The following is a 13,995-nucleotide window of genomic DNA, read 5'->3' on the forward strand; positions in this document are numbered from 1 at the left end:
TGCCCCACACATACTGCATGTGTTTTAAAGGGTTGTATAGACCATGGTCACGCCGAGGCCACCCTTGAAAAAAATCCCTCAAGCCTCTCACTTTGAGCTTTATGTTTCAGCTGCCATTTGTCTTCTCTCTCCAGCGCCCTTTCTCAGGACGATCAAGAGGATGCCCAGCTGAAGATAGAGGACATCTTGCAGATGGTGAGATGTTTCTTTAAATAGCTCTTTCCCTGTGTCATGCCAGTGTTTGATTCTTCCTGGTTTGCTTCCCCCAACCTGCCACACTTTTGGTAAAGTTCACACGCTCTCCTCAGAGAATCCATGAAAGTCAAATTACCTCTAGTACATTATCCAATTATGGGTCACCAAGCCTGAGCGATAGATTAAGGGAGTGGGTGTGGGGGGGGGGGGGGGGGGGGGGGGGGGGGGGGGGGGGGTGGTAATGGAGACTTTCTCTTCTACTCGCCTCGTGGAGTAGCCTGAGGGGTCACGTCAGGCTCGTGGGCTGAAACAGTACCTGAAACAGTGATTCTCACCAAGCAACAGGGCTGTAATTACAACATTAAAGAGAAGAGACAGAGAGCGGGTCATTGTTGCTGTTCATGTCCTCTTCGAGCTGTGAGAGAGGAGAGAAGGACCCAACTTCCTGTGAGGGAGGAGAGAAGGTCCCAACTTCCTGTGAGGGAGGAGAGACGGTTTCAACTTCCTGTGAGGGAGGAGAGAAGGTCCCACCTCTTTGGGATGCTGTGAGAGAGACCTTAGAAGAAAGAAGAAGCACTTTTCCATGCCTCTTTCATTTTGAAGGCAGTTCACTCACTATTACATTTCAAGGACTTCCTGTTAAGCTTATCATTGGTGAGCAGTTCACTTGCAGTTGACAAAACAACTGTTTGCGAGCAAACATAATATTCTGTCTCTTTGTGATGTACCTATATATCTCTCTACTTTCAGCCCCCTCATGCATTATGCAGTAAGCCCTGCTTTCTGCTCCACTCCTACTACTCATAAATATGCAACATGTTGCTCTTTTGAGCTCATATGATAATATCTCAAAGGGTTAAGGGAAATGGTTGTCACCCTTTCATCTAGTTTCTTTGCATTTCAACAACACTCGACCATCACATGGCGATCTACGCCCTGGCGCTCGCACTGGTGCGTGCCACACTGTGCCCCTGCCCTGGCAGGCTGTGATGGCCCATCAGGACGCACTTTGCCTCGCCTTTATACAAACCTGTTTTGATTGAAAATTTGCTCTGCAGAACACAAACGGAGCCCAGAGAGGCCGCTGATTAATCAGCATCATTCAATTACAATTATGTCTTTATTTTATGGTATTGCATGTTTACAGTGTTGCACACTCATTGTACTGCTGTGTATTAAGCTATGAATTCCTTATAAGCTGCAGGTGTAAACCCAGGCTTCCAGGAAATGATTATTGGAAAAACGGATGCAGTATTATAAAAGCAATGTAGTTTTGTAGTTTATTATGTAGTATTCCAGGTCTTTCTTTTAATACTTGTCACCGTATATAATGAAGGGCACCACTATAGTGAAGAAGCAGAGTGTTTTGGGAGTGTTCTGTGCACTGATATGTGTGCTTGCATGTTATGTAGGCTGAATGCCCGAAGGCAGAGTGCTTTGAATCCCTGTCAGCGATGGAGCTAGCAGAGCAGATCACTCTCCTCGACCACATCATTTTCCGGAGTATTCCTTATGAGTGAGTGACCAAAAGGCCACTGAACTGTTCAGAATCTCAGAGAGCTGATCCACTACATGTTTGGGAGATTCTGCACACCTGTGATCCAATCTATCTAATGATAATAGAGTTGATGATAGAGTTTTGATTTTAAAAATGAAAGCAACTCACGATCAAGAGAAACAAAATGCAGACGTGTAATTGGATCTTGCTTGCCTCATGCGTCCTGCCTTTTCCTCGGTGTCTCTTTCTCTGCCCCCCTTTCTCCCCTCTCTCTACCGTCTCGTTGCCTTTCTTTGTGTATCTCCCTGTGCCTTTCACTCAGGGAGTTTCTGGGCCAGGGCTGGATGAAGACAGACAAGACAGAGAGAACTCCCTACATCATGAAGACAAGCCAGCACTTCAACGACGTGAGGACAGTGAACATTGCTGTTTCCTGCAGAATAAAAATAACATTTGAAGTGTGTTGTAACACATGTTCTACAAACTGTCGTAGGAATACATTTCTCTCCTCCCGTCACTGTAGATGAGTAATCTGGTAGCCTCCCAGATTATGAGCCACACAGACATAGGGTCCAGGGCCAGCTCCATAGAGAAGTGGGTGACTGTTGCTGACATTTGCCGCTGCCTGAACAACTATAACGGCGTTTTGGAGATCACCTCAGCCCTGAACCGCAGTGCCGTCTACAGGCTAAAGAAGACCTGGGCTAAAATCAACAAACAGGTAAGGGCCTGTAATTTTGTGTGATTGTTTTAATGAAAACTGTGTGACTTCAAGAGAATGAACAGCATTCCTGCTCGGCTGCCGGCCTGGCTGGGGCTTGATGGATTTCGTCATGATAAAAGGAATTTGTTTGTTTGTGTGTTGGTTTGTTTAATTTCCGATCAGACAAAAGCTCTCATGGACAAGCTACAGAAGACGGTGTCATCAGAGGGAAGATTTAAAAACCTGAGGGAAACCTTGAAAAAGTGAAACTGATCACACCAATAAGCCACTCTTTAGAAATGGCTGTTATTTTATTGCACTCAGATTTCTCATTTAATGTTGCTTTTGGTTATCTGGCAGTTGTAACCCACCATGCGTCCCTTATCTGGGTATGTATCTGACTGACTTGGCATTCATTGAGGAGGGAACCCCAAACTTCACTGAAGAGGGTCTAGTCAACTTCTCAAAGATGAGAATGGTAAACAAAACCTCAAATTTATTCTTATGTAATTCTGTATTCCCTCTGACCCCTCTGACCCCTCTGAATGTTGACCTGTATTGGTTCTGTCTCTCCTCCAACAGATATCTCATATCATCCGTGAGATTCGACAGTTTCAGCAAACTCCCTACCGGATAGAACACCAGACAAAGGTTATAAAGACCGTCCACCCCTTCTTACCTCAGTAACACTGAAATATCAGGAATATGGTTCAAGGTATTGGCATGATGCTTCATGGTATTGGATAGTAGAGATCAAAAATACCGGTGGGCTGGTAGACTTTGGGCCATCTATGGCTGCATCCTGGACAGCGTTATGGGTCTGCTTTCAGATCTGTTCAGTATTTTACAGCCATCCCCCACTGTGCTCTGTCAGGCTGCTTGCTTCTTAGCTGTGTACTGAACAGCAGAACCTCATGACAGATTCATTTCTAAAAAAAACCCCTTTTTTCCAACTATTCACAATATCCAGGTCACCCAGTATCTGCTGGATAAGGCCTTGATCATGGATGAAGACACGCTGTACGACTTGTCTCTGAAGATCGAGCCCAGGCTTCCTGCTTGAGCTCCCCAAGTTTACTCCTCTTCCACCGGGGGGCACTTTCTGGGACATGGCGTCGAGCTCATGTTTGGTGCCGGGGTGAAGCCAGGACATTGGAACAGAGGGCCTGCCAGTGCGGAGGGCAAAGGCTGACTGAGTGAGGAGAACGAAAGTAGTCGCCGAGGTTTGAATGCTGCAAGCGAGAAGGTCTCCAGTTTACACTGCTGAATAAAACATGAGAAGTGGGCGTTACTGCTATCATCCAGGGAGCGAGTGCATGCTAAGGTCAACGCAGCAAAAAGAGGGAGGGGGGACGCTTTTTAAACCCCTGCGGTGAAGATGGTATGAGAAGAAATGTAGCATGTACAGCGGTAGTCTGTGCTAGACCTTACACATTGTGTAGCGATGCCGAGATCGGTGGCTCAAGGCGTGTAGTCTTATTGGTCGTGATGGTGGCATGAACCAGATTGCGGGTTCACGCCGTCTTTTTGCCTCGTCATAAACCTTTCTCCAAGTCTGAGGTCTCCGAGCTGGTTTGCAAATAAGGACTTGCTTTATACTTTCTTTTCTGTCATATGCTCGCCCCGATACGTTTGTTGTTGTTTTGCCACAGGACAGTTGCAATGAACCAAATCACTAGATTGTTATTTCGGAGGGTGAGTTTATCTCTGAAAACAGTAGAAATGTATAGTAGCTGGTTGGAGATAATATTTTATGCTGTTGGTGCTCATTAAATTGATTTTGTTTCATAAAGATCCCCCCTAAATCATATATGTTATGAATAAGCAAAATAAATTATATAGTTATTATTAAATGCTAATATGGTGCCTTCTTCCCACAACACACACAAACCAGTGTTTAACATAGGATTTTAAATAGGATTTTCTTTTAGCCGCTGTAGCAAACTGATATAAATATTTTTAAATGGATGTCAAATTGTGACATCAAATTTTAGCTTTAAACATATTTTTTTGATTCTGATTATAAATTTAAGAAGCCAAAACTATTTCATTAAAAAAAAAAAAGTTTATAACATGATCTATCTCCGTCAGCAAGGTATATTGTTAATAAATAAATAAATACTCTACAGTAAATCTGTTAATCTTTAAAACAAATTCTTTAACAATATCTTTGAAATGTGACCAGCCTGTAGCATTGCAGTAAGCATACAAATAATGCTAAGGCCATACTTTGCAAGTTGAACTTAGGAGTCTGAGCTGATCCCATGCTGAAAGTGAGAGACGGTAGTATGTTCACTTGGCTAATGCTCGTGGAGAAAACTTTTCCTTTCTCAATCCGGAAGGATTACTCCAGTCTGCTGTTATAGAAATATCTGGTTGATTGATTACCCTGCAGTGTATGCTACAATGGGGCATCCTTTCTGTAGTTTGCATGCAAAAGACCTCATATGCATGCTGTAAAACTACATTGTAAGAGATTTGTTCGTGCTGATGTTTCATAGCTACTGTATAGTCTCTCAAAACCTCAAAAGAATGATGGACAAATTTTCATTGAACAACCCCCCCCATCCCCCCATTAAGGCTGGAAATTTCATATGCATATGTTGACAGATAACGGTGAATCTGGCTATAGATGTATAACTACCACTGTGCTGTATTAAGATAATATTATGTTTGTCTGACAGAAATGTATTCAGTTAGATTTATTTCTCTTGTTTGTGTCAATATACTGTAAAGGCAATGGGTTGTCTGAAATTGGGACAGACCTGCAATAGGTAGGTTTCAGCCATGTAGCGTTGCTTATATGAGTGGGTAATTGTAATATTTATTTCCTGACATATTTATTTGATATTTTTCTGTATATAGTATGTAGTTTATGACACTATGTTATGGTGATTTTTTTTTTTTTTAAACCAACTTCTTTTATTTCTGCAAGCACTATTAATGTACTGTTCCACTTTGCAAAACTAGGCAAAAGTAATGTAGCATATCCGATTGCTTTTCAGTTCTGTGTCTTGTTTTGGTTTTTTTTAGATTCAATGATAAGTAGTTAAACACACATCGGATTGGTGTTGTGTACTGCATGCTGGTGCATGTCTACTAGGGATTCCTCGTGTTAAATGCTTTTCTCGTATATGATCGATACTGTTTGTCCTCTTGGTGTTAATTTTTTTTTTCTTACTGATTCTTGTGGAGAATGACTGGCTTTGGCACTCCAGTTTTATGCTTTCATTTCAAATAAAAATGACTAAGATATAAAGTGGACATTTGGGAGCGCTATCTGTCCTCACCGATAGGCAAGTACTGCCATCTAGTGGTTCAAATGGAAACTTCCCTTTTACTTTTTATCATAGTCTTCTTCACATCAAAATGAGTTTGTTATATTAATTACATCTTAAAACATTTATTAATATAGGCAAGTTTTAGGATCTGCAGAAAAGATGCTATATTTTATACCCATAAGACCTTTAGATCCATAAGGTACCCTTAGTGAGGTGAGGGTTTGGCTCAAATGCTGGTTTGGCTATTAGTGGGACTTTTCCCTCACAGCTGGTGTGTATGACACTGGTGAGTCTTGGCTCAGTGGCAGAGTATCATATTTCACTCTCTGTGCAGTCTGAAGCACCGGTGCATGCACTAGCATGCTCTCAGAGCAGCCTATAGTGTAATCACACTGCCACAGTAGTACTAATCATGCCAACATTTGCTGTGTGTAGAGGCTAAATTTTAAATGTATTTTCTGTACATTTAGTGCCCACCCCAGTGTGTATGTGTTTGTGTTTGTGTGTGTGTGTGTGTGTGTGTGTGTGTCTGTCTCTTCGTCTCTCTCTCTCTTGCTCTCTCTCTCTCTCTCTCTCTCTCTCTCTCTCTCTCTCTCTCTCTCTCTCTCTCTCTCTCTCTCTCTCACCCATCACAGGAAAAGAGAGATGGAACTAGCAGGGTGGAACTTTGGTTTTAAACCTTATAATACTACAGCTTTCATATGTCTGTTGTATTCACCACTTTAACAAAACCATGATCTTCACTAATGCCTTCCTATGCAGAAAGTGGCTAACTACTTAAATATGGGTCTTTCTTGAAAATGAGAAGAAAACATGGTAGTCATAAACATAATGAACATTTATTTATTGAAACTCATACCCACAACAATAATCCAAGCTTAATATCTCTATTAGCTTTTTTCAAGTGTCATATTCTAATTTACTCAGTATAGTAAAATCATGCACAGAATTAAAGCTGAGAGCCTTCCATAATACACACAATATGAAATCCAATGCATCTAAGATCTGTTGACAAACATAGTACCGTAAAACACTATGGAGAATGGAGCAGCATAGTGTGTGTGTGTGTGTGTGTGTGTGAGTGTGCGCACACACATCCATGCGTGCATAGGCCATAGGGCAGCCGCCTAGATGTGGAAAGACCCAGAGGTCAAGTTTGCCCGGCAGGGAGACGGCTGAAGGGCACACTGCCCTGACAGTGGGGAGGCGCATAGGCCCTTGCATGCTGACGGCACAAATAGGATTGGCTGCTGAGCTAAGCTCTTATTGCCTGTGTGGGCCCAGGGCAGCCTCACTCCTCAGCAACCCACCTGCTCGGCTGTGTGTTTGGAACCGACTCCCCTCTCTCAACAGTGAGTACAACACAACAATCAACTTTGATCAGTTTATTCTTGTAATATATATTATGGCCTTTATTTCACTATGTGCATTTATATATAAATTTGACTGTTATTTGAATGAATAATAGGACTATTATGGCATAGTGGTCAGTGCACTGAATTAGTTTTTCACTGTTGGAATATGAAATAATTTGGGATTTATTTGGGAATTTGGGAATTTTTTAGAATAAAATATAGTGATATAGTGTTTTATTTCTGACCATATTGTAATCATAAATGTCACATTCCTGTATTGGTCCTCTATCCTCTGAGTACTGTATGTCCAATGCAAATTAGTGAGGACATCAAACTGAGATATCCACAGAAACCGCAAATATCCACATTTACTTAGAGGCGAGAAAAATCAGACAAATCCAAAGCTAGGTGACTAGCTCTAGCACGGCAGGGCCTAGGTCTTTGTCCCCGCTCCGCTTGTAAGCCACCGTGACCTGTATAGAATGTCACCGTGGATCATGTGGCCACTTGGGTTAACGCCAGCAGGGACTCTGCAGTAATGCTTCATCTAGACCTGCTGCTATTAATACTTGACACGCTGCCTGTTTGGACAGTGAGCTGGGTAGGTGGTGGGACAGCACTCACCTTTGGTCAGAGCTGCTGACCTCCCCTGCAGGTGGCCAGAATAGTCTGGAGTACTGTGATGCTACTGTGAGCTTGGTAAAGACTTTCAGAGGAGTTTCATAATAACAAAAAGAAGAAATGATGTCATTTGCAAATGTTTATGGGCTAAGTAAGTACGAGATATATGGGCACAGCTATATTTTTTAATATAAATATTTAATATACATTTTTAAATTTCCTCCTCCTACAAATTCAAAAGCACTTTGCTGCCACAACTCATGAAGGATCTCTGTCCACAACATCCTGTTTCTATGGAAACCTTGTGTTCTTCACTACAATTTTGACTATCTCTACATCTTTTACTATGGTACATTGTAATTATTCATCTGGATTCTTCTTCAGATTTATATTTATAATATTTAACATTGTACTAATAACACAGTTATACCTCTGTTTTTTTTTGTTTTTTGTCTTAACTGTCCTCTTAACTAGATTCATCCAAAGATTATTTGAAACATTTTTGTCTCCATGTTTGCATACAAGCTAAGCTCTATAACACACACAAGTAGCATAATATAGCTGCAGTGGTTGATGTAAGAGTCAAAGACCTAAACTATTATGGGCATACCTACAGAGCTATGGTTTCTATCTTTTTTTTTTTCAAAAGTAGTATAGCAATATTACAGTACAGTGCAAACCACTGTTCCTGTTGATTAGCCCCGTGCATCACAATAAACAGACTTACATATATTTCTGATGTACTGCCTGATATAGCTTGCAGTAGAATTAAGGCATTGCACCATATAATGTGAGTCTTTACTGCGCTATCCCAGAACGGAACTGGACGTCTGAGCAGCGAGATGGCGAGCACCTTCACTCGAATGCTGTCCAGCCGCAACACGGCTGCGCTTGTGGCCACCCTGGGGGCGGGCACCTTGGCGTCTGGTTACCTGCTGAGCGAATCCGGAATCTCCGCTGCGGATAAGAAGAAGCTCTACCCGCCTAGGTGAGGGAGCCACCACCATGGATCTTAGACGGCGCTTCAGTTGCATGAAGACAAAATCCTAAGATGTTTACATCAGATCAATGTTTTTATTCTCAAAAACAAGCTCAACTTTGAAAGTAAATTGCTTGTGTACTGGAACTAAGCCCACTATGCCCAACTGTAGAACTGTGATAAATTATTTTCCCAGCCTTCTTTAGCTGCCTACCTGAATAAATCATTAAATTGTTTATTTTTATTTTTATTTTTTGGAGTGCCATGTAAATCCCATAACCTTCATTGTTGGTTTGCACAGAGATTGAAAGAGAATTGTGTGACTGTGAGAGGGCCAGGACATGTTTGCTGGCATACTGTCATACACTTGTACACAAAATCCCCTACAGAAAGTCACATCTTCTGCTACACTTCGCATGTGATATACCTGAATATATATTTACTGTGTGCTCCAAACATGATACATTTATAATTGTAATATAGAATCGCCTAGTGTTTTGGGCTATAGTTCATTTTGTAATTCTTAATTTATTCTGCTTTAATCGAGAGGTATAATGAATTAAGCTATTCCTTTGTGAAAGTTTAGGTATGTAGAGTTCCATGTTATGAATGCACAAAGTGGTTTAATTGCTTGGCCCAGATGTCATTTACATTTACATTTACTTCTAAATTTATGTTGTTGGTTTTTTTAAAAAATTTATTATCCCTTATTATATTTCCACCTTATCCCTGTAGTGCTGACTACCCAGATCTGCGCAAGCACAATAACTGCATGGCATCTGCTCTGACCCCTGCCATTTACTCTCACCTGAGAGACAAGGAGACCCCAAACAACTGGACCTTGGACCAGTGCATCCAGACTGGGGTGGACAACCCTGGGCACCCCTTCATCAAGACCGTGGGCATGGTGGCTGGCGATGAGGAGAGCTACGAGGTGGGTTAGCCAGCATGCTTGGCCGTTAGCAGAGCTGCATTACCCTGTGAACAGGGGGAAAATCTGTTTGTTTTTCTCCCACTTTCCTCAGGAGTTTAAACTTGGAGGATATAAGATCAAAGACTGACTATTGCAGTGCTCCAGGATTGTGTTCATGAGTACAATCTTAATCCTCAGGTGTTTGCTGACATCTTTAACCCAGTCATTAAGGATAGACACAATGGCTACGACCCAAAGATCATGAAGCACCCTACGGATCTGGACAGCTCAAAGGTAGAGGCTATGCTGTGGGCTCGGGCAGAAGGCTGGAATGTACGCAGCCTCTGAGGAATGATGACAGAGGGCGCACGCATTAAAAACATGGAGTTCTGCTCATGAACAGTCACGCTTATCTCTCCCTGCTGCAGATCACCTCCGGGGTGTTCGACGATAAGTACGTGCTGTCATCCCGCGTGCGCACGGGCCGCAGCATCCGCGGCCTCATGCTGCCGCCAGCCTGCACACGTGCCGAGCGCCGCGAGGTGGAGCGCGTCGCTGTCCAGGCATTGGCCGGGCTCAAGGGAGACCTGTCGGGTAGATACTACAGCCTGACTGACATGACCGAGAAGGAACAACAGCAGCTGATTGATGTAAGACATTTCAGTACAGACAAATCAGGGCACATTTACCTGATACAAACCACCTCGGGCGTCCGTCAGTAAGATAAGAGAAGCATACCTCAGGTTCTCAGTGCACATTACACAGTGCACATTTCTAATCACCCAAACTAATTTAATTTCGTTTCAACCACCCTCTTTTATCGGAACCCAAGGTTCAGTCTCTTTCTAAACATCGGTGTTTTCACCCCTTGAAGTTTGTCATGCTAGGTAACAGAAACATTGCTGCTCTTCTCTCATGTCGGCCCACCTCAGCAACACTTCCTCTTTGACAAGCCAGTGTCTCCTCTCCTCACTGCGTCTGGTATGGCCAGAGACTGGCCTGATGCTCGAGGCATTTGGTAAGGTGTAGCAAGTATAAATTCCCCATTTAGAGTGTAGCCATGCTAGTCTACAGTAGTCACCCCCACACCGCCTGTTTATCCACTTAGACCTCGTAGACTCTCAAAAGGTCAGGCACAATCTTCACAACATGGATACTGCAACCAGTAACATCGCAGAAATATTCCAGTTAAAATGCTAATGTAGCTAAAAAAAAAAGAAAAAGAAAACTTGTTAGCATGATTTAAAGTCCACAATGTGGGTAACAATGCTGGTGGTTCTGTGGGGCCCTGGGATAAAACTCTATTTGGGAATGTGTTATATAGACCAGTAAGAGTCCATGGCCAAGACTGCTAACATTACGTTTGCTTAACAAGCTGGACTGGATAAGGGTGTAAAATTTAAGCGTAAACTAAAGGTTTTACAGCATTGCTTTTGTACTGCTCTCCAGCATACCATTATGTTGGTACTATACCTCAAGAAATTAGTGCTTAAACTGCTTGGCCGGAGTAAGACAGACCAGGTTTGGCTGACTGCCTGTACTGGCCTGGAAAAAGTCAGGATGTGTGACAACGAGCAAGCTTTAGAATTTCATTCAGATCTCAGCCTTTTTCTTAACCCTTCCCTCACCTTTTTGTCTGATTGGTCTGTCCATCCCAGGATCACTTCCTGTTTGACAAGCCTATCTCACCCTTGCTGACTTGTGCAGGGATGGCTCGTGACTGGCCTGATGCCAGGGGAATCTGGTATGGTGCATGAAACTTGCACCATGTGTGGACACTTACTGACTGTGTTCACTTTTTTCTGTGAGGGTCAGGTTTTATCGTCCTGACAGAGAATGTGTATTTGTGTGTATTTATTAATTTTTTTTACAGATTTATTTGGGTTACATACTAATCTTAATACCAAATCTTGAAAACAAAGGCATGTTAATAATTTGAGGATTTTCAAATTATGATGTACTATGACCTTTCAGGATGAAATAAAGACTGTCTTTAATTGAACTTAGGTTCAAAATCCAACAGATATGTCATTAAACAGGCACAACAATGAGAAGACATTCTTAATCTGGATCAATGAAGAGGACCATACCCGCGTCATCTCCATGGAGAAGGGCGGTAACATGAAGAGGGTCTTTGACAGATTCTGCAGAGGACTGAAAGAAGTATATCTAACCCACCCAGAGCAATAAGAACGTCACCATTCTCCCTGTGAACCAGAAAGCTTATATAATATATTTGTTCCTCTTATTGCTTGTTTTAGGTCGAGAGGCTAATTCATGAACGAGGGTGGGAGTTTATGTGGAATGAACACCTGGGCTACATCCTGACGTGCCCCTCCAACCTAGGCACTGGCCTGAGGGCAGGAGTTCACGTCCGCCTGCCCCTTCTCAGCAAGGTGCCACCCACTGGACATGTTCATGAATGCTTTGATAATGGAGTAATCCGTTAACGTTCTATATAAACTGACAGCCAACCATTAAAGCATTTGTCTAGCTCTCAAGTCATTGGTAAGTTGATTTGAAATTCTGCGAGGCCTCACTTTACTGGGAGAGCTTGCTTGACTCTGTGTCTGCTACCTCTTCAGGACCCACGTTTCTCTAAAATCCTGGATAATCTCAGACTGCAGAAACGCGGCACAGGTGGTGTGGACACTGCCGCCGTGGGGGACGTTTTTGACATCTCCAACCTCGACCGTCTGGGCATGTCTGAGGTAAATGTCTTAATGGGATTGAGTGAAAAATGGTAATTGTAAATCCTTGAACAGGACAGCCTACATATTATATGGGCAGGTTTAGAGGACATAAAGAGGTGTCACGAGACCTTTCTCAGGCTTTAGCAGTCACCTCGTAGAGAATCTTGGGACACGTAGTCAAGATAACAGATCAGTTCAGACCAGGTAGGTTCCCAACTCCATAGGCAACCATGCCATGTGGAAAACCATGCCATAGCTCACTAGTTGTCATGATGCAAATGGAAACATTAGATTAATCCATGTTTTTTTTTTTTTTAAGTTTCAACCTATGACTAGACAGTAGAATTCAATCTAAAATATAAAAGTGTATTGTACAAACCAGCCTATGTTGGTTATGTTCACAAGAAGATCTGATATGAAACTCCAAATTCTGATTTTGCTCCAGGTTGAGCTCGTTCAAATAGTGATCGACGGTGTCCACTATCTGATCGATTGTGAGAAGAAACTGGAGAAGGGCCAAGACATCAAAGTTCCAGCACCCATTGCCCAGTTCAGGAAATGAGCAGTAGTGAGGGAGAGTGTCTATCTGGGCACTAGGCTGATGAGAAACCCTCAGACCCTGCCAGTCTCCATTACCCCTGCAGATTTGACTGGAAATCGTTATTCAATAAATTATTCTAATAAAACCATTTTGTGTGTTTGGTGGAGTTTGACTAGAGCCTTCTAAAACTGATATAATAGGCAAAATAGCTTCAGTGTAGAAACTGGCTGTTTGCATTATGGCCATGACCTAATGGTCATTGTTGCGCAGTTTTTTATTATGATAGTACAGGAAGCACAGCAATAAACACACACACACGATAATCCCATAGTCCCTGTGGATTACAACAGCAATGAACCAATGAATCAGTCTTGTTTTGAGCCTGACCTACAGTCAATATTCCAGCCTCCTGCTGTGCTGTCCTGTCTTGGACTCCTTAAAGCAATTAAGCACATTGCAGTCTACCCAGACAACACACAAAGCATGCCCCCCCCCCCCCCCCCCCTCCACACTTAATGAGTCTACAGTTTTGGTTGAACTGTATTCATGCCTACATATGTCAGTGTGCTTACTCAATAAGCAGTCCATCAGTTATGTGGGTGATATTCAGAACATGGCAAGAGACTTTTTTTTCTGATTTATTAGAGTCAGTTTGTAAATGTTAGTATTATGCAAATAGTCCTCTAAATAATGAATGTTTACTTCATTGTTGATGTTTTAAGAGGTTGCCTCTGAGACTGTAATCACAAATGAATTTTAGATACACTGGAAGAGAAGATTTCTGGCTCTTCCATCATACAGGTTGACATATCACATCTAACACAATGCATATCACATCTAACACAATGCAATATAAATTATGAACATGTACTTGCCACACTCTCTGCCCAACCTGTGCGGTCCGATCAGCAGACAGCTAAGACTTCCAACTGGGCCGATTTCCTTTACTGCAAGTGGATCGATGACGTGTGACTCATAACACCATTACATCCCCGTACAAGACTATTTTACGGGTAGACATGTGGCAGTGGAGTGGTCCAGCCACTCCTTTGAGTCACAGCCGGTACCCCTTCTTTATTGCAAAGCTCAGCTCATGTCAGCGCAAGACGCTGACCCCTCGAGTAAGTGAATAAGTCACAGTGTTCCATTTAGAATGCTTATGAACATGAAGCCTGGAGACCTGAAGGGGATCTGTGAGTATTTATAGCAGGGTGGT

General features: G+C 42.6%; 2 protein-coding genes across 3 annotated transcripts in view; both read left to right on the plus strand.

The window, feature by feature from the left end:
• rasgrf2b (Ras protein-specific guanine nucleotide-releasing factor 2b) overlaps window positions 1-5,655 on the plus strand; it is a 48,115-nt gene extending 42,460 nt beyond the window's left edge. For both annotated transcript variants that reach the window (XM_027006201.2, XM_027006202.2), the window contains 8 exons: window positions 135-195; window positions 1,608-1,711; window positions 2,016-2,100; window positions 2,217-2,414; window positions 2,580-2,659; window positions 2,757-2,874; window positions 2,979-3,047; window positions 3,367-5,655. In XM_027006201.2, coding sequence (XP_026862002.2) covers window positions 135-195; window positions 1,608-1,711; window positions 2,016-2,100; window positions 2,217-2,414; window positions 2,580-2,659; window positions 2,757-2,874; window positions 2,979-3,047; window positions 3,367-3,459 — 808 coding nt within the window. In that variant the 3' untranslated portion in view covers window positions 3,460-5,655. The remainder of the gene's footprint in view (window positions 1-134; window positions 196-1,607; window positions 1,712-2,015; window positions 2,101-2,216; window positions 2,415-2,579; window positions 2,660-2,756; window positions 2,875-2,978; window positions 3,048-3,366) is intronic.
• Window positions 5,656-6,925: 1,270 nt separating this feature from the next.
• On the plus strand, window positions 6,926-12,927 carry ckmt2b (creatine kinase, mitochondrial 2b (sarcomeric)). Its single transcript, XM_027006281.2, has 10 exons — window positions 6,926-7,029; window positions 8,469-8,641; window positions 9,368-9,566; window positions 9,744-9,839; window positions 9,974-10,195; window positions 11,204-11,289; window positions 11,585-11,708; window positions 11,807-11,941; window positions 12,131-12,256; window positions 12,684-12,927. The coding sequence occupies exons 2-10, from the start codon at window positions 8,496-8,498 to the stop codon at window positions 12,798-12,800; spliced, it is 1,251 nt and encodes a 416-aa protein (XP_026862082.2). The 5' UTR covers window positions 6,926-7,029; window positions 8,469-8,495; the 3' UTR covers window positions 12,801-12,927.
• The last annotated feature ends 1,068 nt before the right edge of the window (window positions 12,928-13,995 follow it).

The sequence above is a fragment of the Electrophorus electricus genome, chromosome 9 (assembly GCF_013358815.1).
Source record: "Electrophorus electricus isolate fEleEle1 chromosome 9, fEleEle1.pri, whole genome shotgun sequence".
Classification (NCBI taxonomy): Eukaryota; Metazoa; Chordata; class Actinopteri; order Gymnotiformes; family Gymnotidae; genus Electrophorus; species Electrophorus electricus.